A 20,829-nucleotide genomic window follows, 5' to 3' on the forward strand; every position below is an offset into this window, starting at 1 on the left:
GCTGAGCCTGCGCGTCCGGAGCCTGTGCTCCGCAATGGGAGAGGCCACGACAGTGAGAGGCCCACGTACCACAAAAAAAAAATTAATAAATAAATAAAAATTAAAAATAAATAAATAAATAAATAATTGGCTTTATTCAGTGATTCTGGGCAGCATCCCATCTAGCAAACAGAAGGGAGCTCCAAGGAGCAGCAGAAAAGGAAAGGTTTTTACAGGCAGAAAGGGGGTGGGGCACGGAAGTCATAAGCAAAAGGGTTATTTCAGGGTATTCCCTGGCGGTCCAGTGGTTAGGACTGTATGATTTAAAAAAAAGGTGGGGGGGAAGGGTTAGTTCAGGCACTGTCGCCTACCAGGCGAGGCTGCAGGTGGTGCCTCACGAGGACTGGTAGAGAGGCTGCCGGGTAAGATTACATTCCTTATAGAGGCCGGAAGTGAATGAGGTTAAGGTCAGGGCTGGGTGTGCTGACATGGGGCTTAGCACAAGGGACGATGCTCTTCTTTCTAAAATAGTGAGCTCCTTGGAACTAGAAATGCTATAACTATGCCTAATTAACTTTCTCTCTTCAATGTTATATCAAAAATAGGTATCACTGAATTATTACTGACACAATATCAATTCTAATAGAAAAAGTTTTTCACATCAAAGCCTTATGTAGCCAGGCAGATCCAATCCATTCCATACCTGTTAATTGCCTTTATCCAGAGGAAAACTAAAACTCTTCTCTTTCCATGGAGCAGGAAGTTTCAGCAGTTGACTAGGCACCTCCCACAGAGGCAGGGAGACAGGAAGACAGCCCCCCTGATGTTCACTTTCAAAGGTGGCTCCAAGGCCCCCAGCAAAGACATTCCTGGGATGTAAACTGGCTTATTTAGGTTTAAAAAGATTCCCATGCATCTCAAAGAGACAAAGGATTTACAGTGTCAAGTTCTCCAGAGGAAGTGATGGAAGAAAAGTGAGGAGGATAGTTCCCTTTCCTTTTTGACACAGTAGTTTATGATTTGTATTTACCTCACAAATATGAACTAAAGTCCTTTTCTCTCCCCCTTTTGTTTCCAGGCTCCACTTAACACTCCCGTAACAGAAGATAGATTTGGAATTTTGACAGAGAAATATAGAATTCCTGTGCCAGTTCTCCCAGGTGAGGAATGATAAATACTCGTAGACTTACAGAATTCCACAGCTGGAAGGAGCTACATTTCATCGGGTGGAATCCCTTCCTTTTACAGATGAGAAAACTAAGGCCCAGAGACTCGAAAGACTTAACCAAAATTTCACAGCTAGCTTGTGGGGAAGAAAGCAGGCCTAGAGCGCAGTGCTTTTGCCTTCCAGTCTAGAAGAATTGCGATAGTCTTGTAAGGCAGCCAGGAATTTTTAATTTAGTCTGTAATGTCATTTTCAATGTAATAATTTGAACTTTAGACCAGAATTGTTAGAAAATAAATTGAAAGTATGGCCATAAGATGATGTGTGTGTATTTACGTAGAAATTAGACATTGATTAGAATTTCTAAATTAAGTATTTCTGTTTTTGAGATGTTTTACCCATAAAAAGTCAGACTTCTAAGCCAAGCATGTATCTGTATGTAGGTCTCCCAATGAACAATCATGGCAATTACATTGTGCGCCTGGGACATCTGGTGAGCTGGATGGGAGAGCAGGCGGAAGCCCTGGGCGTGGAAGTGTACCCCGGCTACGCGGCTGCAGAGGTTTGTGCAGCCTTGTTCTTAGTGCTTATAGGACGCGGTCTCTGTTTCTTCTGAAAAGCAACCAAGATGGGTACAGAGGTAAATAGTTGTATACTTTCAAAAAGCCATAGGATTTTAGAATTGCAAGATCAGAAGAAATCTTAGCAAGATCTCACCCAAAGAGTACTTGAAGTCTTTGTCACCACATCATGTGACTGTCCAGCTTAGGACTGAACACCTTCAAAGATGAAAAAATATCTCCGATGTTTGGTTTGTTGGTGATACTCTCTTCCTTAAGTTGAGGAGACGTTTCTTTACTGTTTTATACTGTGTGGAACAAATCTGTGCCCTCCTCCAGGGAGAACTCTCCAGTTATAACTATGCCCTGCTCTCCTTCCCCACCTTTGCAGGGGGTTTTTCTCTTCCCAGTTAAATAGTCTCCATTCTTACAGCCACCATGTTACATGTTTTGAGTCCTTCAGTATTCTCCTTGCCCTCCTCTGACCGCATTCCCTTTTTATTCCCTTTCTAAGTGGCACCCAGAATGTCTGCACTACTTCAAGCCTGCTGTACAGCAGGGCCATTACCCGCTTCATTCTGGAAACTGTTCTTCCAGTAATTTCCTCAAAATAACTCTTTTGGCGGCCACATCGGACTGTAGCTTCTCACTGAATACTGTTGGGGAAATTATTAAAAATAAAATATCCTGCCAGCCCAGAAAAATCACCTCTACATATTATAAACAAGAATGAAACAGTTTTTTTCTTGCCAAGACTGCAGTGCAGCTACAGGCCATCTGCTAGGGAGGTCGCCGAAACAGAAAGAAATCTCACCCTTTTACAGAGTCAGGCAGATACAGTCCATTACATGCACGTTAATCATCTCTATCCAAAGGACAAATAAAGCGTCCTGTATCTTTGTGACAAGCGGGAAGTGACAACGCGGAGGCCAGCACGGAGCCCAGACTCTTCCCCCAGAGAGAGGGAGACCGGCCGCCATCCTCCTCCATGGTCACATCTCAGATGTGTCCCCGAGTACCCAAGAAACACATTGCTAAGATACAGACCTGGCAGGAGTCTTACTTAGCTTTTAACATGACTCCCGTATATCTAAGAGAGCCAGAGAAAGGGTTTACAGTTAAGTTTTCTAAAGGAAATGCTAAAAAAAATCTGGATGGGAGAGGGAGTTCTCTTGTTTTTGGCACAAGCGAAAATTGAAAAACTTTGTTTTTACCTTTACAGTATATAAACCAAATAAAACACATGGTCCGTGCATTACACTTGCCACTACTGATTTCTGGTTTCCCAGTTCATGCACATGCATTTGGTTTTGCATTTCTCCCAATTAAACTATGTTCGACAGGAATCAAAGTCACAAGTAGGTGTTTTGTAGCATCCATGATTTTCACTTTTTGAGTGTATCTGCACACGTGCCCGCTCGCGTGCGCTCTCTCCCCTCCGTGTCTCTCTCTGTCTCTCTCTGGTCCCCTGCAGCTCTCCTCTCCTCCCCAGGTTTTGTACACCGAGGCCATCTTCGGGTCCAGGCCGTAGCCACATACTACGGTGGATTTGTTTTCCAGGTGTCACATCCATTGCTGCTGGTTCTTGTTTCGCCTTTCCTCTCCTGTGCTTTCTGCTGTGAGGTTCTAGTGTACAGTTTGTTCTTTCCTTTCCAAAGAGCATTTTCCTCCGGAGGAAACAGAAACCAAATAAGAGAGAGAATTGTTATTTCTCATCTTCAGAATCATACCTTTGACCAGTTTTCCCTCTTCTTTGTGGTCCAGAAATAAACTTTAATCACCCTTGGGCTGCCTTCAGCCCCTCTCTGTTTTGTCTTGTTGTTTGGTCTTTTGGTTTTGGGGTCTGGGCTCACTGGGGACAGAGGCTTTCCCGACACTGTCCTCAGCCGCCCACCTGACGGTCCAGCCTGTCACGGGCGCTGACCCCAAGTTCTGTGCACATGCCTTTGACCCCTGAACTCGGCAGAGGGCTTCCCGCTGCAGCTTCCCGGCTCCTTCGCTGTCCTCTGGCAACTCCCCCTGTTCTTCCTCACCAGGTCAGGGCATTTCCTTCATTTCCAGCTGTTTGAGCTGTGTCCTGTTCTGTCTAGAAGGGAGTCGCTTAGAAGCATATCGCCCTTTTTGCCGGAACATTCTTAAGTCTTTGTCTCTATAACCTTGAGAACAGCTCACCTTCTAAAAATCGAAGGCTGTTTATTGTTTCTTTGCAAGCAGTTGTGAATCCCTAGGTGATAACCAAACGTGTTTTCATTCTAGGTCCTTTTTCATGAAGACGGTAGCGTGAAAGGAATTGCCACCAATGACGTAGGGATACAGAAGGATGGTGCGCCCAAGGTATGCACGTGAACAGTTCTGCGCTTTGCAAACTGGCAGTGAAAGAGAAAGAATCAGCTCACAACGCAATAATTTAGTCTTGCTACAAACTGCACATTAATGAAGTGCATGTGAGAACATTAGCTACTAATGTAGAATTTTTCTCATTGTTAAAAAATAGAGAAACATCTTTGAACTAACCATAATTTAGGCAAGTAGATATAACATGTTTAACAATAATTTTCTTAAAAGAAAAAACATGACATACAAATATCAAACAAACATGGGTCAGAGATTTTATTTCACTCATTAATTAATGAGGGAATCAGTAAGATGTTACAACCAGTTCAAGGAGAATCAAACACCATGCACACGTGGGTCAGCGGCTGGGCCACCTCCACAGTTTCCACTTCTGTGAACAAGAGTCATTTGCATTATTTCTGTCAGTAATGCTGATGGAGTCTTTGACAGGATTTTGACATCTTTTGGTAAATGCAAAACTGATTGCCTTCATCTCTTCCCAAATAGGCTTGGATGGCCTTCTGGTTTTCACAGCTTGTATTTTTGCATTTGTAAAAGAAGAGCTCCTAAGACATGGATCTCACACTCTGCAAGATTCCTTGGAAAGGACAAGGAAAAAAAATACCTTGCTTTCCTATGATAACAAGAACAAAACACAAATTAACATCTTGATAAATGAACTTGCCTATTCATGTTTATTTGTTGATTGTCTTAATTTCTCAACTAGATTAGAACCTCCATGAAGGTAGAGAACATGGAAGGTTACTCCAGGGCTAGCATAGTGCCAGGCAGTGGCAGGGCCTCAGTAGAGATTTGTTAACTCCTAGTTAGTCCTCTCTGCCATTCTAGAACAGAGCTGGGCATCTAGTCTAAGTCTCCTCCAGCAGATCGTCCTGCTTTTCACTCCTTCCTGTGTAGAGATTAGCAGGTGCCAAAGCTCTCGAGTCTTACCTGCGTCGGCGTTCTCCTAGTGGCTTGGCTGGCTGCGCCAGAGTCACATGAGGCCTTGGGGCTCAGCCTGCCCTGTGGCGGGGCCCAAGAAGCTGTCTTGTAACAAAGCCCCGGGGGTTCTGATGCATAGCCACGTTTGCAACACCTGTTATCTCATCCTGCTTCTCACAGCGTGACATGTGCCCTCAGCACACAAAGCCACACTCTGATAGCAGGAGTTTGCAACAAAGTAAGAGTTTATTGCAAGGCGCCCAGCAAGGGGCTGTGAGACAAGCCTCTCAGATCCATCCACCGCAGCCTGGTCTTTGGGTTCGGGGTGTTTTAAAGCAGAAGAATACCGAAGCTGCGAAGAACCGTCGTCTCGTGACATTCCTTACTCTGTTTCGGGGGTCAGGGTGTCTCTGTCTGACGACGCTCTGGCGGGTGGTCCACGCCTCGGGGGTCTGTGGGCTCATCTTGCCCTGGAGAAACAGCCTGAGCGTGTGCGTTAGTGACGAGATCTAGTACGGTGAGCGTGTTATCAGTGACAGCCGTCGTAGTCATCGGACTCCAGTTGACTGGTGGTGAGTGAGCACAGGGTGAGGTCAGAGGGCACAGAAAGGGAGCAGAGTTCCGGGTGGAGAGGATCATGAACTCAGTAAGGGAGCTCGGGCTTAAGGGAACTCAGGGATGATGCAAGAATACTGTCTTTCCTATATTACCTGTGTTATGGCTATTCTTTTCTGTATTATGATCATTTGATTATAAATTGCATTTTATTCTTTAAAAATGTCCATATTTAATATTAAACAACATTGAAGCACGCAAATTCTACAATTCTGATAGTTCTTTTTGTGTGTGTATTGTCAGGATATTTGTTCAAATGTATATTTTTGTGTCTTGTGCTTTGTAGTTGTAAAAACATTCATATTGTATTTATATAGCTATAAAAGCATAGAAGAGTATAGTGGAGTCTCAGTAATTTGAGTCTGTAAATTTCTTTCTCTTTTTTTTAAAATTTATTTATTTATTTTTGGTTGTGTTGGGCCTTTGTTGCTGCACGTGGGCTTTCTCTACTAGCGGTGAGCGGGGGCTACTCTTCGTTGTGGTGCACGGGCTTCTCATCGCAGTGGCTTCTCTTGTTGTGGAGCACGGCTCTAGGCGCACGGGTTTCAGTAGTTGTGGTACGTGGGCTCAGTAGTTGTGGCTCGCGGGCTCTAGAGCACAGGCTCAGTAGTTGTGACGCACTGGCTTAGTTGCTCCGCGGCATGTGGGATCTTCCTGGACCAGGGCTGGAACCCGTGTCCCCTGCATTGGCAGGCGGATTCTTAGCCACTGCGCCGCCAGGGAAGCCCGTGCAAGTTTATTTTCATACGGCCGGTGGGGTGAGGAGAAGCGGGGATGGATTCTGTGTGCTCCGCCAGTCGGCTCCGTTGATCCCGGCATGGTTCTGCTTCCTCCTGCTCTTGCACTGAAGCATTGTCGTCGCTCACAGACACCTCCGCCTGGTGGTACCCGGTTCCCTGTCCTCTCACTTGGCGCCTGGTGCGCAGTGCTGGCACAGCTGAATAACTTCTTCCTTCCTGAAACGCTGTCTGGACCTGGCTTTCACACCGCCTTATGCCGGTCCCCAGTGTTTCATGGCCCTCCTGCCGCCTTCGCTTGCGCTTCCTCTGCTCCCCGTCCTCTGAGAGCCCGGTGACAGGGCGGGGACATGCCTCCCCTGAGTCCCAGAGCGCTGTGTCCTGCTCCTCACTCAGTAGCTCTGATCGTAGGTCTGATAGGCACCTGGCGGTCAGAATTCTGATGTGGGCGTTTGCATGTTTCCGAGGTTGAGTAACTTGCCCAGGGTCAGGCCGCTGTTAGGTACTGGAGCTGGGCTTGGAATAGAGGCTCCAGAGCTGCCCCCAAACACTAAGGGGCGTATTGCCTCTAAGAGGAATGTTTTAGTTCATTAAGATCGAGTCGTTTTATACGTGGTGCTGAGTAAACTGCATGTCCATCTGGAAGCAAATAGAGTTAGACCTTCATTTTTTAAAAATTCTGATGATTTCTTAAAACGATAAAAAAAAATTAGAAATCTAGGTTATAATTACAACCTAGGTGTAGGGTAGATAAACCATCCTATAAAGGCAAGAAATTAAAAACCTTTAAGAGGCAGGCCTTTTTTAACTATTTAAAAATTAAACACTTCTGTATACCAAAAATACTAGTGAGTCTGCAGATAAGCAGGAGATCGGGGGAAAATTTTTGACGACCCGTGATGTCAAAGAGCACTTCTACATTGACAAGAAAAAAGAGAACACAGTAGAAAAACGGGCAGAATCTTACAAAATGAAGAGCGGATCCCGGCGAGCAGTAACCACTAGCCAGGAGGCAGGTCCTCTGATGTCTCTCATCTGGGCCCCAGGCACCCGGGCCGGCTCGCCAGCCCTCCGCCAGCACCCGTGCCCTCCTCACGGCACACAGTCACACTTACTCCTTGCACGCCCACGTAGTTATTTATGTTTAGCTCTGCCTCTGTGCCTCGCCCCAGGGAAAGGGGCAGTGTTTTTCTATCATCTCTGTCCCAGTGCCTAGCATACAACCTGGCACACCAGAGGTGCTCCGTTAATATTTCTTGAGTCAAAAAGAAAAAGTTGCTGAAAAGAGTAATCCGGAAAATGCAAATTAAAATAGCAGTAAGTTAGCCAGCTCTACACTTAGCAAAACCGTGAAAGGAACAGTTATACTGTCACTAACTAGAGATAGGAAAAGGGTCTTCTTATACGCTGTGGGTGGAAATGTGAATTGTTCGGGCTTTGGGGAAAGCAGTCTGGGAACATCTCGTAAAATAAAAGTAGGTGTGCCCTGTGATTGTACAGTGCCACTCCTGGGAACCTAGCTCACATGAATGAAAGCACCAGTGTTGTAAGGATACATATACAGGGCGTATGTTTTATGACACTGTTTATCATCGCAAATAAGCTGGAAACAGTGAATGGCTATTACCCATTAGCAGAATGGCCGGATAACCTATGGTGTTCCCGCACGGACTACTGCCCGCCATTAAAAAGAAAGATTTGAGCCACATAGTGACTTGGAAAGGTTTCCATGAAGTATTATTGTGAGAAAAGTAAGATACAGAAAAGTCTGTATTATATGATGCTACCACTGTGAAATAAATCCGGAACCAAAAAAGTTGAGGTGTCTATGTAAATACCTCAGTCCACAGGTGCGTATGTATATATACTTGGGTAAAACTTGGCATGCTAGGCTGTTAACAGGGTTTCTGGACGAGTGAAGTATAGTAAGAGGAAGGAGATGGGAACAAATCCAAACGTACTGAGCACAGTCACTTATAGGACGTGTGTGCACGTGTGTGACGTTGGTGAGCTCTGCACAAGAGAAACAGTTACCAACAAACGTGAAAGATGTTCAGACTCTCTAGTGACTGAATGTATGAAATCAGTAGTGAAATAGTTCTTACCACTTAGACCGAAAATATTTCGCATCAAGGATATCAATCTGAGCCATGCTTACAATAGTGAAACGGGGGCTTCCCTGGTGGCACAGTGGTTGAGAATCTGCCTGCCAATGCAGGGGACACGGGTTCGAGCCCTGGTCTGGGAAGATCCCACATGCCGCGGAGCAACTGGGCCCATGAGCCACAATTACTGAGCCTGCGCGTCTGGAGCCTGTGCTCTGCAACAAGACAGGCCGCGATACTGAGAGGCCTGTGCACCGCAATGAAGAGTGGCCCCCGCTTGCCACAACTAGAGAAAGCCCTCGCACAGAAACGAAGACCCAACACAGCCATAAATAAATAAACAAATAAATTTTTTAAAAAAATTGTGAAACAGCTTGGAATAACCTAAACGTCCAGTTATTGAGAGCTGATTGAGAAGGTAGGAATCTATTCAAGCATTAAAAATGAATGCTTAGGACTTCCCTGATGGTGCAGTGGTTAAGAATCCGCCTGCCAGTGCAGGGGACACGGGTTCGAGCCCTGGTCCGGGAGGATCCCACATGCCGTGGAGCAACTAAGCCCGTGCGCCACAACTACTGAGCCTGCACTCCAGAGCCTGTGAGCCACAACTACTGAGCCCACGGGCCACAGCTACTGAGCCTGCATGCCTAGAGCCCGTGCTCCGCAACGAGAAGCCACCGCAGTGAGAAGCCTGTGCACCGCAATGAAGAGCAGCCCCTGCTCTCTGCAACTAGAGAAAGCCCGCACACAGCAATGAAGACCCAACGCAGCCAAAAATTAATTAATTAATTAATTAAATGAATGTTTAATTTCGTGTATATTGCCTTAGGCAAATCACTTTATATTGTATAATGTGAAAACAGTTATAAAATGCTTTGTCCGTGTAAAGCATTTTTTTGTATGAATGTGTCTGTGTACACACAATACCTGTAAACATATGAATGGAGAAATATCAGGAAATATATATTTCATAAGAGACTTTCCTTATTATTCTGCATTCCTTTATTCAGGAGCTTTACTGAGTACCTACCATGTGCCAGATATAAGTGCAAAATACAGAGAGCAAAAGAGAGAAAGACTTTGTAATTGTAGCTTATTTTTTTCCCCTTGGAAAAAACAAATTTCAGTTTTACAGTATATATCCAGCAATAGAGAACAAGTAAAATTAAAGTGAAAAAAGCAGGTAGCTGAAGAGTATGTTTAGGATGATCCTGTTTGTGTTAGAAGGATATAAATAGACTCGTAGTTTTTTTATTCATGGAAATTTTCTGCCATGATTCACAAGAAATCTATTAATAGTGCTTTTTGCTTCAAATCGTGGGACTGGAAAATCAGGAACAATGGGGAAATGGCCTTGCACTTAAAAAACATTTTTTTTTTAGTTATATAAGTTTCAGGTGTCTAGCATTATAATTCGATATCTGTATACACTCGACAGTGGTGAGCACCCCAAGCCTGGTTACCACCTGTCACCACACACTTGACCCCCTTCACTCATTTCAGCTGCCCCCCTTCACTTCTCACTGTACATTCATTTGTAGATAATTTTTCTTGGGGGGAGGAGCATGCTTGGTGTTTTTAATTCATACAAACTTAACCATTCGATCAATATGACAAAGACACAGGATACATTATAAAATTTAAATTAGATTCCACTTACAACAGTACTTAGTTCTGTTACTAAAATTATATATCTGCACCTTCTATACCTGAATCATAGATCAATTCAAAACGGACCAGAATGTGAATATTTTTAAAATTGTCAAACATTGCAATTTAACGTGTTCCTGTTTCTTAGACAACTTTTGAGCGGGGACTGGAACTACATGCCCAAGTCACAGTGTTTGCAGAGGGCTGCCACGGGCACCTGGCCAAGCAGCTGTACAGGAAGTTCGACTTGAGAGCCAACTGCGAGCCCCAGACGTACGGGATCGGGCTCAAGGAGGTACTCGAGTTTGCTGGTGTGACTTTCATGTGGAAAGATGAAGCTTACCTTCATTTGTATTGTCGTGTGGTTTATAATATTGATTTAACTTTATAGTTACATTTTTCATTAACCTGAAATGTTCATAATGATTGAAAATATTAGGGATATTTTTCAAGGGGCTGGAGAATATTACTAATCAAATTACACTATTACCTAAATTGTGTCTGCACGTTCTAGTTGTTTTATCAAATGTTGATTGAAGTCTTGAATTTGAAAATATTTGTGATATTGATTTTTTTCATGGTAATGCCATCTGCCCTAATAGGATTTGACCTGTTATCCAATGCTCTTTGTAAAATGACCACATCCTACAAGAATTGTTTATTCAAAATTATAACGTAAAGATAATTTAGTTTATGAAATATACACTCAGCCATAGTATATTGACCTGCAGCCTAAAATTTAATTAGGCTGAGTGTTGTATATTTTCTCAGTTTATCCAAACCTTAGGTCTATTAGCGTAAAAGTTTCATCATAACTCATGTTAAAAATCTTTTTAGGGTAAAGCTCAGGAAGTTTCAAATTCTATATATAACTAGATTCATTATATTGTGAATAAGGGCTTAATTGTTTTGGTAGACTGTACAAATTCTATGTGATGGCACATAATATCTGATTTTTAGATAATATTTCCTGTGGAAATTGTTGTTTGCAACTTAAAACTTCACCATTCTGAGAACAGGATGATCAGTTAGCTTCAGTCGGGGAGAGGGTGTTGCAGGAGGGAGCACACTTTTTTTCCACTGAAGAATAACATCCGTCCTGTAAAGTAACAGATCCGAAGTGCAGGGCGCAGCTCACGTTCATGAGGCGAACACGCCCGTGTGGCCGTCCCCCGGGTCAAGGGGTAGGTGGTTCCCAGCACCCCACCTCTTCAGCGGCGTTCCCCACAATCGCATGATGGCCTTACCCGGCTGAGAACTTAATGAATGTCTTACAGAGTTCCCGACCTGTTTCTTTCCTCCGATCAGCCTGCTGCAGTTTGATGTCATTTTCTGGGTTATTTGAAGTACTTTTTTGTGTGTTTCTCTTATTTCTGCTTTTCAGTTGTAACTTTCATAAATAAGACATAAAACTTAGCAAGTTTTATACATGTGGTGACATAAAACATCTAAATAATACTCTAGGACTTTTTTTTAAAGTTATGGATTATCGATGAGAAGAAGTGGAAACCCGGGAGAGTCGATCACACTGTCGGCTGGCCCCTGGACAGACACACGTATGGGGGCTCTTTCCTCTATCACCTGAATGAAGGGGAGCCCCTCGTAGCGCTCGGCTTCGTGGTAAGTTACACTCCGTGATGGGAAGTTCCACTCTGAGAGCCACTGGGTCTTCGGTGTCACAAAACCAGGGCTTTGCATCGGGAGAATGTAAAAGGCTTCTCATTTAAAGCTTCCTCTCTGCTTTTATCCACATCTGAAGTGCTTATGGCCACTGTAGACAGTGGTGTGCTTCAGCTCACGTAGCTGTAGTACAGTAGCCGCTACACGCCAGGCTCTGTGCTGGATGCTTCCCGGGGAATCCCGGTCCATAAAAATCCTGTGAAGTTGGTCTAGCGTTATTTTACTGGTGGGAAAACTGAAGTCCAGACAAGCTAAACAGCCTTGCCAGACACACGCATTAAGTGACCCGCAGGATTCATGCCCGAACCTGTCTGACCCGAAGCCCGTGTCCACTGTGGCACGCCACTGCAGGAAGTGCAGTCCGCGCTGGGTTTGAACCTCTAACTAAAACAGGACCATTTCCTCCCTTTTGGTCGCTTAAACATCCTTACAGTAAATTATGTCTTGAACATTCCAAGGAATGGAAAAGCGATATGAGTTACTGCACCTTGCAGTTGCAGCTTTATAGTTGAATGTCATGATTAGACTTGTATATGACACATTGTTAAATTTATGCATTATTGTTGTGTTCGGTGCATCACTTCGATTTAGTTTTTATAGTGACTTAGTCTTTTCAAAGCAAAAAAGGTTTGGTTATTAATTTCAGCATTTTGGTAAAAATGTAATCTCTAATGATTTTCACCTTCTTTTTTTGTAAGCGCGATTACATTCTTTTTCTTCACTTTTGCCTCGGTAGTACTGCATCGAGCTTTTTAGTTTATTTCTGGAGTTGGTATTGAGAAATGGATGATAAATTATTACAACTCCTTTTGTAGAAGCATAATGTACAACACTTACCTACAAATATTTTTCTAATTTGGACTTTGATTTACAAAGCACAGTGATTTATTAATACGTTCTAAATGTTTTCAAGTTCTGCCAGTTATAAACACATGGCATCCTTTTGTTTACCCTTTCTTTTCCAAACAGATTTTATTGGGTTATTTATTTAAATTTGGGTCATTGCATACCTTTCTCCAAGTACTTTGAGTCAAGCAGTTTAATGTACATGTTCTCTGGTAAATATTGCTCACATTTCAGCCTGATATAATTTGAAATAACGATGTCTAATTTAAATATAAACATTTTAAGGTTGGTCTAGACTATCAAAATCCATACCTAAGTCCATTTAGAGAGTTCCAGAGGTGGAAACACCACCCCAGCATCCAGCCGACGTTGGAAGGCGGGAAAAGGATTGCATATGGAGCCAGAGCCCTCAACGAAGGCGGCTTTCAGGTAACACGTCCGCATTTTTAATCCTTATTTCTGTATTATAAATTCAATGTTGAAACATAAGGTAACAACTTTAGATAAAGGATAGAAGATTATCTCAGGAAGAAAATTTAAGTAACTAAGCAAAGCACCCTAGTATTTATAAAACTGTACCACACCAGAGTTAAATGACATCATGAATTTAGTTTTAAGGATAGATTGATTTCTACAGAAAAATTCATGGGCTTTTTTGTTTATTGGTTTGTCTTTAACCAGAGAATTTAAACTATGTGATCCAAGATCTTTTCCTTTATTCCTTTGCTGCCAGGAAACCCAAGGACATGTAGTTTTCAGCAAAGGTAATTAATTAATCTCAACTACCTAGTGTCATCCATGCCCTTTAGGTGGCCTCTGTTAAGTTTTTACCCTTAATTGTCCTATTTTAGTATATGTTCAAAATAAATACTATCAAATGCAGTTAATTCATTAAGTATTTAGTTATTAAACAGTGAAATAAGAGCTAGATGGCTAACTATGATAAAAGCTATTAGAACTGTTTTGGAAATAGTATTAGACAGGTAAGGTGATCTAAAAGTCAGCTCTAAAACTTATACCAAACGGTTTGGTCAAGTTATTTAACTCCTCGGGCATTAAGGGATCATCTGTAAATTAAAGATGATCGCTTCTGTCTCTAATATTCTAGGAATCTAGAACTATCGATATTTTAGAAATCTGATATCTTTTTGTTTTTAATCTGTTGTAAAAGTAACAAATAGATCATAGAAAATTGGGGAGAAAAGTTGACTTAACCTTTAAAGTGAAGTTCTAAATACATTCATAAAGTCAAGTAAAATCACAGCTAAATTATGAATGTCATCACTAGAACCCTAAAATAACACTGTCCCTAAGTTCCGTTGCTGCGGGGTTACATACCTCTCATGAGGTTTTTATTTCTGGAGCAGTTATTCGTTTGCAATAATATTTGCTAAATTTCCTATGTTCAAGCCCATTAAACTTCTTTGAATAATGTGCATAATACCTATTCCCAGGCGAATTCTGCTCTGTAATTGACCGTGTAAAGGCTTCTGTGTGGTCAGCAGTACCTACAGGCTCGTGTTTATGACACCTGCCTCGTGTGCTTCAGCATCTCAGAAGATCTTTAGATGAGCAGGAAGAGATGACCCCACACACACAATACACTTTTTACCTAAGTTTTCTGATTTAATTAGTCAAAGATTCAGAAACTTACTTCCATTAAGTTTTTGAAGACCCCTCAGAGACAAAAATTTGGAACATCCAATTTTATTTTGCGCTAACAAGTATTACATGACTTTATTTCTCTTTCTTCAGTCTGTACCAAAGCTCCCCTTTCCTGGTGGGTTTCTAGTATTTAATCCCTGTGGGGTTTTTTTGGGGGGGGTTCTTTTTTTTTCTTTTAGTGCAGGGAAGTGTAATTTTATTTTGGTGCAGAAATATATTAGGTTACAGAAAAGTCCTAGGAAAAGGAAGTTATGAGACTGATTTTACCAGTCGTCAGGTGGAAGGGTAAAATCTGTTACCGTAGAACTACTCCAGGCCATACCCATCTTCTTCAGTGATAAGGCCTGGTTCCTCATTTTAACCCCCGCTTTTTGGTTTGTTTTTTTAATTTATTTTATTTACTTTTGGCTGCCTTGGTTCTCCGTTGCTGCGCGCGGGCTTGCTCTAGCTGCGGCGAGCGGGGGCCACTCCACACTGCGGTGCGCGGGCCTCTCACTATCGCGGCCTCTCTTGTCGCGGAGCACAGGCTCCAGACGCGCAGGCTCAGTAGTTGTGGCGCACAGGCTTAGTTGCTCCGCGGCATGTGGGATCTTCCCGGAACAGAGCTCGAACCCGTGTCCCCTGCATTGGCAGGCAGATTCTTAACCACTGCGCCACCAGGGAAGCCCTAACCCCCGTTGAATGGATGTCCCAGAATACATCTCTCTGAACGACTTTTCCTGGGTCCCTCAGGTCCTTAACAATATGTCCAGCTGCCCACACAGGGTAGGATCCTCCCAGAGCTGAAAAACACATATTTCCCTTGGGCCATAACATTTTTTATTCTTAGGACTTAAGCGCCCATTTGGAAGAATTTGCACTAGCAATCTGTGTCCTTTTCTTAAACTCAGTCTTCTGGCTCTTGAATCAGACTTAGGATTAGCAGGGCCACAGCCCGATTCGAGAGGAGCACTGTTATGATCCAGGTTCCTGACCATTATCTCTGTTTGCAGCTCCTGGCATTCCAGAAAGCCCTCCCCCTTGTTGTCTGCTCCGCGCCCCGATTTCACGCTCTCTTATCTGCGTGGTTCTGATGCTGAGTTTGGTTGGAGAGCAGCAGTCACACCTAGGCCCGAGGCTTCTCGTGCCAGCGTTGCTTTTGCTTCTCACCGCCCCTCCCTCGCAGTTAGAACTCTGTAACCACGGGAGCGCGGCCACAGCCCCTCGGCGTGGCAGCTGATGGTGGCGGGCTCCCTGTTGGCCTCCTCTCCTCGGGGTCCCTCTCAGCTCACCGGCCACACTGTCAACCACCCACCACTTTCTCAACAAAGACCCGTGGCGTTCTGTAGGAAGCCTCCAGGGAGGGAAGCCTCCCAGGAGGAAAGAGCAACTCCAGGGCTCTCTTTTCTTCCTTTCCACACTGTAGGTTACAGTACAGTCTCCTGAGGGAGGCGGTCTGTAACTTAGCTGCTACATCGTGGGGCTCAACCAAAACCCTCACCCACCCTTCAGTATGTTGTTTTCCGTCAGAAGTGTATACTGAGGCCCACACAACCATCTTAAAGTTTATTTTGGAAATTCAGTTTATTCTTCGGTTAATTAAAATATATTATTTAAGGTAGTGGCTAATTGTGGTGATGCCATGATTAGAACCTAGGTTTCCCTCCCTGGACATCGAGGTAAAACAAGGAGGTATGAAGAGTTAAGATAACATCCTTTGTAAATCATGTGTTACCCACGATGCGTGTAAAAGCAGATCACAATTTAGATAATAGACATTCAGGTTTGGAGAATATTTTTAATTATGACATAGATATGTATAAATAAAAACATTTTATTTAAATGTTAATGCTCTGGTCTTGACATCTGTCCCATGTAGGTAAGTCATGGGGAGGGAGATGGAAAAAGTCCTAATAGAGAAGGAGTAATCGTTCTGACCCTCGTTTTTAGAGGAGGAGGAAACTGCCCTTGCCCTGAATTTTTCTCTTCACTCGGATTCATTTTCATGTAATTTTTTTTTTTTTTTTTTTGGTTTTTCCCTACAGCTTTCAAAGAGGCTATAATTTGGAGTATTCGGTTCTGTTTGTTTAACTTGAACTAACAGATGCACTTTGACTTTCTTTCCTCAGTCTATACCAAAACTCACCTTTCCTGGGGGCTTACTAATTGGTTGTAGCCCTGGTTTCATGAATGTTCCCAAGATCAAAGGGACCCACACAGCAATGAAAAGTGGGATTTTGGCAGCAGAATCTATTTTTAATCAACTAACTAGTGAGAATCTCCAATCAAAGACGATAGGTAAGAACTTCCATTTATTCTCAGGTTCTTCACGGGGATGTTTAAAAAGAAGCTATTTAAACATACACTCAGCGTACAGATAGAGGATGACAGTAGATACAGTTAGAAATCTTGGCGGTCTTGTGTGTTTATTTCATTGGGCATTGAAAGATGCATGGTGTGACTGTCCCTCTACACAAAGCGTCGAGATGCCCGCTGGGCAAAGCAGACTGCAGCCTGCCCGCCGTGAGGGAGGTATTTACCGCCATGTGCCATTTCATGAATGGAAAGTAGAGCGGCCCGAGGTGCCCCGCCCCCTGGAAACAAGTTCAACGTGAGGGTCCCGCCTCACATCGCACAGGCCCAGGTGGACCCTCGTGGGCGCCCCCCGACCTTCACTCCGGGGCAGGCAGCGGACCCGCCTCCGCCTTCGCCTCCTGTCAGCGTCCATCCCGGACACGCTTCCTGGGTCCCGGGGGCACCCAGCTGACGGCCAGCCCCCGAGCTCCCCGCACCTCGGCTCGGATCTCTCGCCGGGGGCCTCGCGTGGACCTCACCAGTGACTGCACCACGCACACAGGCACGCAGCACTGCCGGCCCCTCTCCCGCGCTGCCCCCCCTCCGGTGTGTTCCACCTTTCAGCTCGGCTCACTGGTTAACGTACCTATTGCTCAACCTCGTCTCCTTGGACGGACACTCCTCCCAGAGCAGGGGCTTCGCTCCCTGCGGACACACACACCAGGAGCGAGTCCGTAGATGCCCGAGAGATACGCCGTGTTCCTTAGAGTCAGGTGACACGCTCCTCCAAGTAGACCGTACCTTCAGGTGTGCTCGGAGACGGGGGGCCTGCGGGGGAGCAGGAGAGACCTCAGGGCACAGAAGAGGCAGGGCCGGTGCCTCAGACCTCACCAAGCCCGCGTCCCGGCCAGGCGCTGGCACCGCGCACGTGCACGCGGCCGCGCAGGTCGGGCCGGAGCAGGCAGGTCACTGGCACCGGGAGGAGGGAGGTCACGAGAACCAAGACGTCCTGTTGGAGATGAAGTGCAGGCCCGCAAGCTTTAGGGGCTGCCACCTCCTAGGGCCGCCACAGCCGAGCGCCACGAACTGGGCAGCTTTAACCAGGGAGGTGTTCAGAGTTCCGCAGGCGAGCACTTCGCAGCAGTGTCCAAGTCTCCAGCTTCCAGGGGCCCCGAGCTCCTGGCAGAACACCGCCAGCCCCTGCCTTGTCTTCCTCTGGCTGTCTTCTGTGTCCGTGTGGCCGCCTTACGGGACGCCAGTCATTGGACCAAGGGGCCAGGCCACTCCAGCATGCCCGCATCTTAACTCGGTATACCGGCAGCGACCCTCTTCTGACCGATTCTGAGACAGCTAGGGGTCAGGACTTCAAAATACCTTTCTGGGCTGTCACGGTTCAGCCCGTAACAGGTAGAAGTGTTTCAGTGATCAGCTCCATAGGTAGCATAAGCTCTCTTAGCTTCCTTTTCAGGTTCGCTGCATTTTGAAACTAATTTTCCATGCTACCAGTATGGCCTTACTGCCTGTTAACAACCTATCAAATGGGTATCTTTTGGGAAGACGTCAGCATTTATACATGAAACGTTCTTCAAGTGTGGTCTCACATGACCACCTGCTTTTTATAACTGTAAAAGCCATGTGTTATTTCGGTAGCAAAGTACCTTGACGATAAAGTGTTTTATACTCCTTGAGGCAATTTCACTTAACATTTCATGTTTTTCGTAAAAAGGACCTGATGTAACCGAGTATGAGGACAATTTGAAGAAATCGTGGGTGTGGAAAGAGCTATACGCCGTCAGGAACGTCAGGCCATCGTGCCATGGCGTCCTGGGCGTGTACGGAGGGATGCTTTACACTGGGATCTTCTACTGGATATTCAGGGGGATGGAGCCCTGGACCCTAAGACACAAAGGTAATTCCGGCCCGGGGATGAACGTCAGTCCTTCACTCAGGAAGCGGGGTCCAGTAAGTAGGAAAACGGGTGACCTTTTACACTTGACTGTTTTAAACTTGCTTTCTTAGAGAAATGATGGATTCAGTATCTTTAGGAGAACAGGGTATCCCTGTTGACAGAGGGCTGAAGTCTTATTTCAGCAGTATAGTATTTACAGGTTTTTATTAAAATGTGTAAGGAAGTACTTTAGAATTAGATACATTTTTACTAAAAACCTTCCTCAAAACTTGGGAAGGTTCTGATTCCGATCAGCTCAAGCCAGCCAAGGACTGCACACCTATTGAGTATCCAAAACCAGATGGGCAGATCAGTTTTGACCTTTTGTCATCCGTGGCTCTGAGTGGCACCAACCACGAACACGACCAGCCGGCACATCTGACCTTGAAAGATGACAGTGTACCTGTAAACAGAAACCTGACCACATACGACGGGCCCGAGCAGCGGTTCTGCCCTGCAGGTCAGTACGCTCATTTCCATCCACTCCTGAAATGTCAGTGGGATTTGCTTGAAACACGTTAGAAATAGGCTTCCGTTTTTTTTAAGAAATTTCTCCTTCTATTGCTTGGAAATTGTAAATGACTCTCATCTCCAGCTTCCTTTTGAAAACTCATTAGGTTTCTACTCTAATGCTAGAGCAGTAGGGATTTCTCGTTAAGCCTAATTCAGATGGCATTTCGCAAAAGCAGCCTTTCTCTGTTCACCCTCAGCACAAGGTTAAGGGTTACGGGAAAAAGCACCGAACACCTCTTTCCGTGTTCACATGACTTACTTAAAAAAAATCATTTCTGTCATGGCTGCTCCTGTCTGTACATATGTATGCTCACGTACACACACACATATACATTATATATGTGTACATAGCCTAAAATACTAGATTTTGGCCACGTGCAGCTCAGGGAAATGGTCCCGGACTTTAAATCCATCATGGATACAGTATCTTCCAGTGCTGAGCTTTCAACTAGAATTATAGTAGGAACTGGGTCTCGAGTGCTGGTAGAACAGCAACCAGGTGTGTGAAAATCAGGACATTCTGGACAGGAACTAGGACATACGCTCTGTGAGGGAGGGACCTTGACTGTCCCTTGACTTTATCTTTTAACCTTTTCTGTCATCTCACTGAGCTGTAAGCTGAGGGTAAGGGCTAACCTAATTTGTGGGTAAGGGCTAACCTAATTTGTCTGTGCAGTCATGGTGCACACGTATACGGGCAGATCTCACTTTATTGCACCTGGCAGATACTGCTCTTCTTACAAATCAAAGGTCCCTGGCAACCCCGTGTTGAAGAAGCCTACTGGCGCCATTTTTCCAACATGTGCTCACTCCACGTGTCACATGCGGTAATTCTTGCAAAATTTCAAACTTTGTCATTATTATATTTGATATCGTGCTCAGTGATCTTTGACGTTAGTACTATGACCCTCGGAAGGCTCAGATAACATCTATTAGCAATCAAGTGTATTTTAAGTAAGGCATGTGCATTGTTTTCTAGACATAATGCTGTTATTGCACGCTTCACAGACTGCAAAGTAGCGTAAATATAACTGTTACATATGCACTGGCAACCAAAAAATTCACATGACTTGCTCTATTGTGATAATTCACTTTATTGCAGCATGTGGGTCTCTGAAGTGTGTCCATATATAACATCACACCCAAAAACTGCTCAACCTCGAGTTCCCTTGTTGGGAACGCCAACTCAGCCACATGCTGCTGTACCTTCTGCTTTTATCACTTTTAATTTATACAACAGCAAATGCACACACCCAGGTCTCTAATATTCTGTGGGTAAACATTCAGTCCACAAACCCTGAGGGTTTCTGTGGCTAATTTCTCCAGGACTTTAGCCTCTGCTTTAAAGGCAGCTACTGCACGGAGTTGCCTGTTTCCTTACAGGAGTTTATGAATTTGTACCTTTGGAACAAGGTGATGGACTTCGGCTACAGATAAATGCTCAGAACTGTGTGCACTGTAAAACATGTGATATTAAGGATCCAAGTCAGAATATTAACTGGGTGGTACCCGAAGGCGGTGGAGGCCCAGCATACAACGGGATGTAACCTGCAGCCGGCTTCACCCGCGCCAGTGTCTCTACAACAGACGGCAAGTTAACTTCAAATGTGTGGAAGTTCACAGGTGTCGAGAAAGCTTAAATATATTTTTGATCAGAATGTTCATAAAATAATTATCAGTGAAATAATTTTATACTATACCTAAAACGGTCCCATAAAAAAATATGAATCTCTCTCTTAAATAAAACTTTGTAAGTGATGTAGCATCTACTTCTCTCTCCAAGTCTTCTGAGATTCGGTTCACTATTGGCGCTACC

General features: G+C 44.4%; 1 protein-coding gene across 3 annotated transcripts in view; it reads left to right on the forward strand.

Annotated features, from left to right (window-relative positions):
- ETFDH (electron transfer flavoprotein dehydrogenase) overlaps positions 1–20,771 on the forward strand; it is a 37,444-nt gene extending 16,673 nt beyond the window's left edge. For all 3 annotated transcript variants that reach the window (XM_007117463.2, XM_007117466.4, XM_055085781.1), the window contains exons 4-13: positions 1,058–1,139; positions 1,588–1,706; positions 3,961–4,038; positions 10,236–10,382; positions 11,567–11,707; positions 12,899–13,042; positions 16,387–16,555; positions 18,279–18,461; positions 18,739–18,960; positions 20,397–20,771. In XM_007117463.2, the coding sequence (XP_007117525.1) occupies positions 1,058–1,139; positions 1,588–1,706; positions 3,961–4,038; positions 10,236–10,382; positions 11,567–11,707; positions 12,899–13,042; positions 16,387–16,555; positions 18,279–18,461; positions 18,739–18,960; positions 20,397–20,560 (1,449 nt within the window). In that variant the 3' untranslated portion in view covers positions 20,561–20,771. The remainder of the gene's footprint in view (positions 1–1,057; positions 1,140–1,587; positions 1,707–3,960; positions 4,039–10,235; positions 10,383–11,566; positions 11,708–12,898; positions 13,043–16,386; positions 16,556–18,278; positions 18,462–18,738; positions 18,961–20,396) is intronic.
- The last annotated feature ends 58 nt before the right edge of the window (positions 20,772–20,829 follow it).

Source organism: Physeter macrocephalus, chromosome 7 (genome assembly GCF_002837175.3).
Source record: "Physeter macrocephalus isolate SW-GA chromosome 7, ASM283717v5, whole genome shotgun sequence".
NCBI classification, from domain to species: domain Eukaryota; kingdom Metazoa; phylum Chordata; class Mammalia; order Artiodactyla; family Physeteridae; genus Physeter; species Physeter macrocephalus.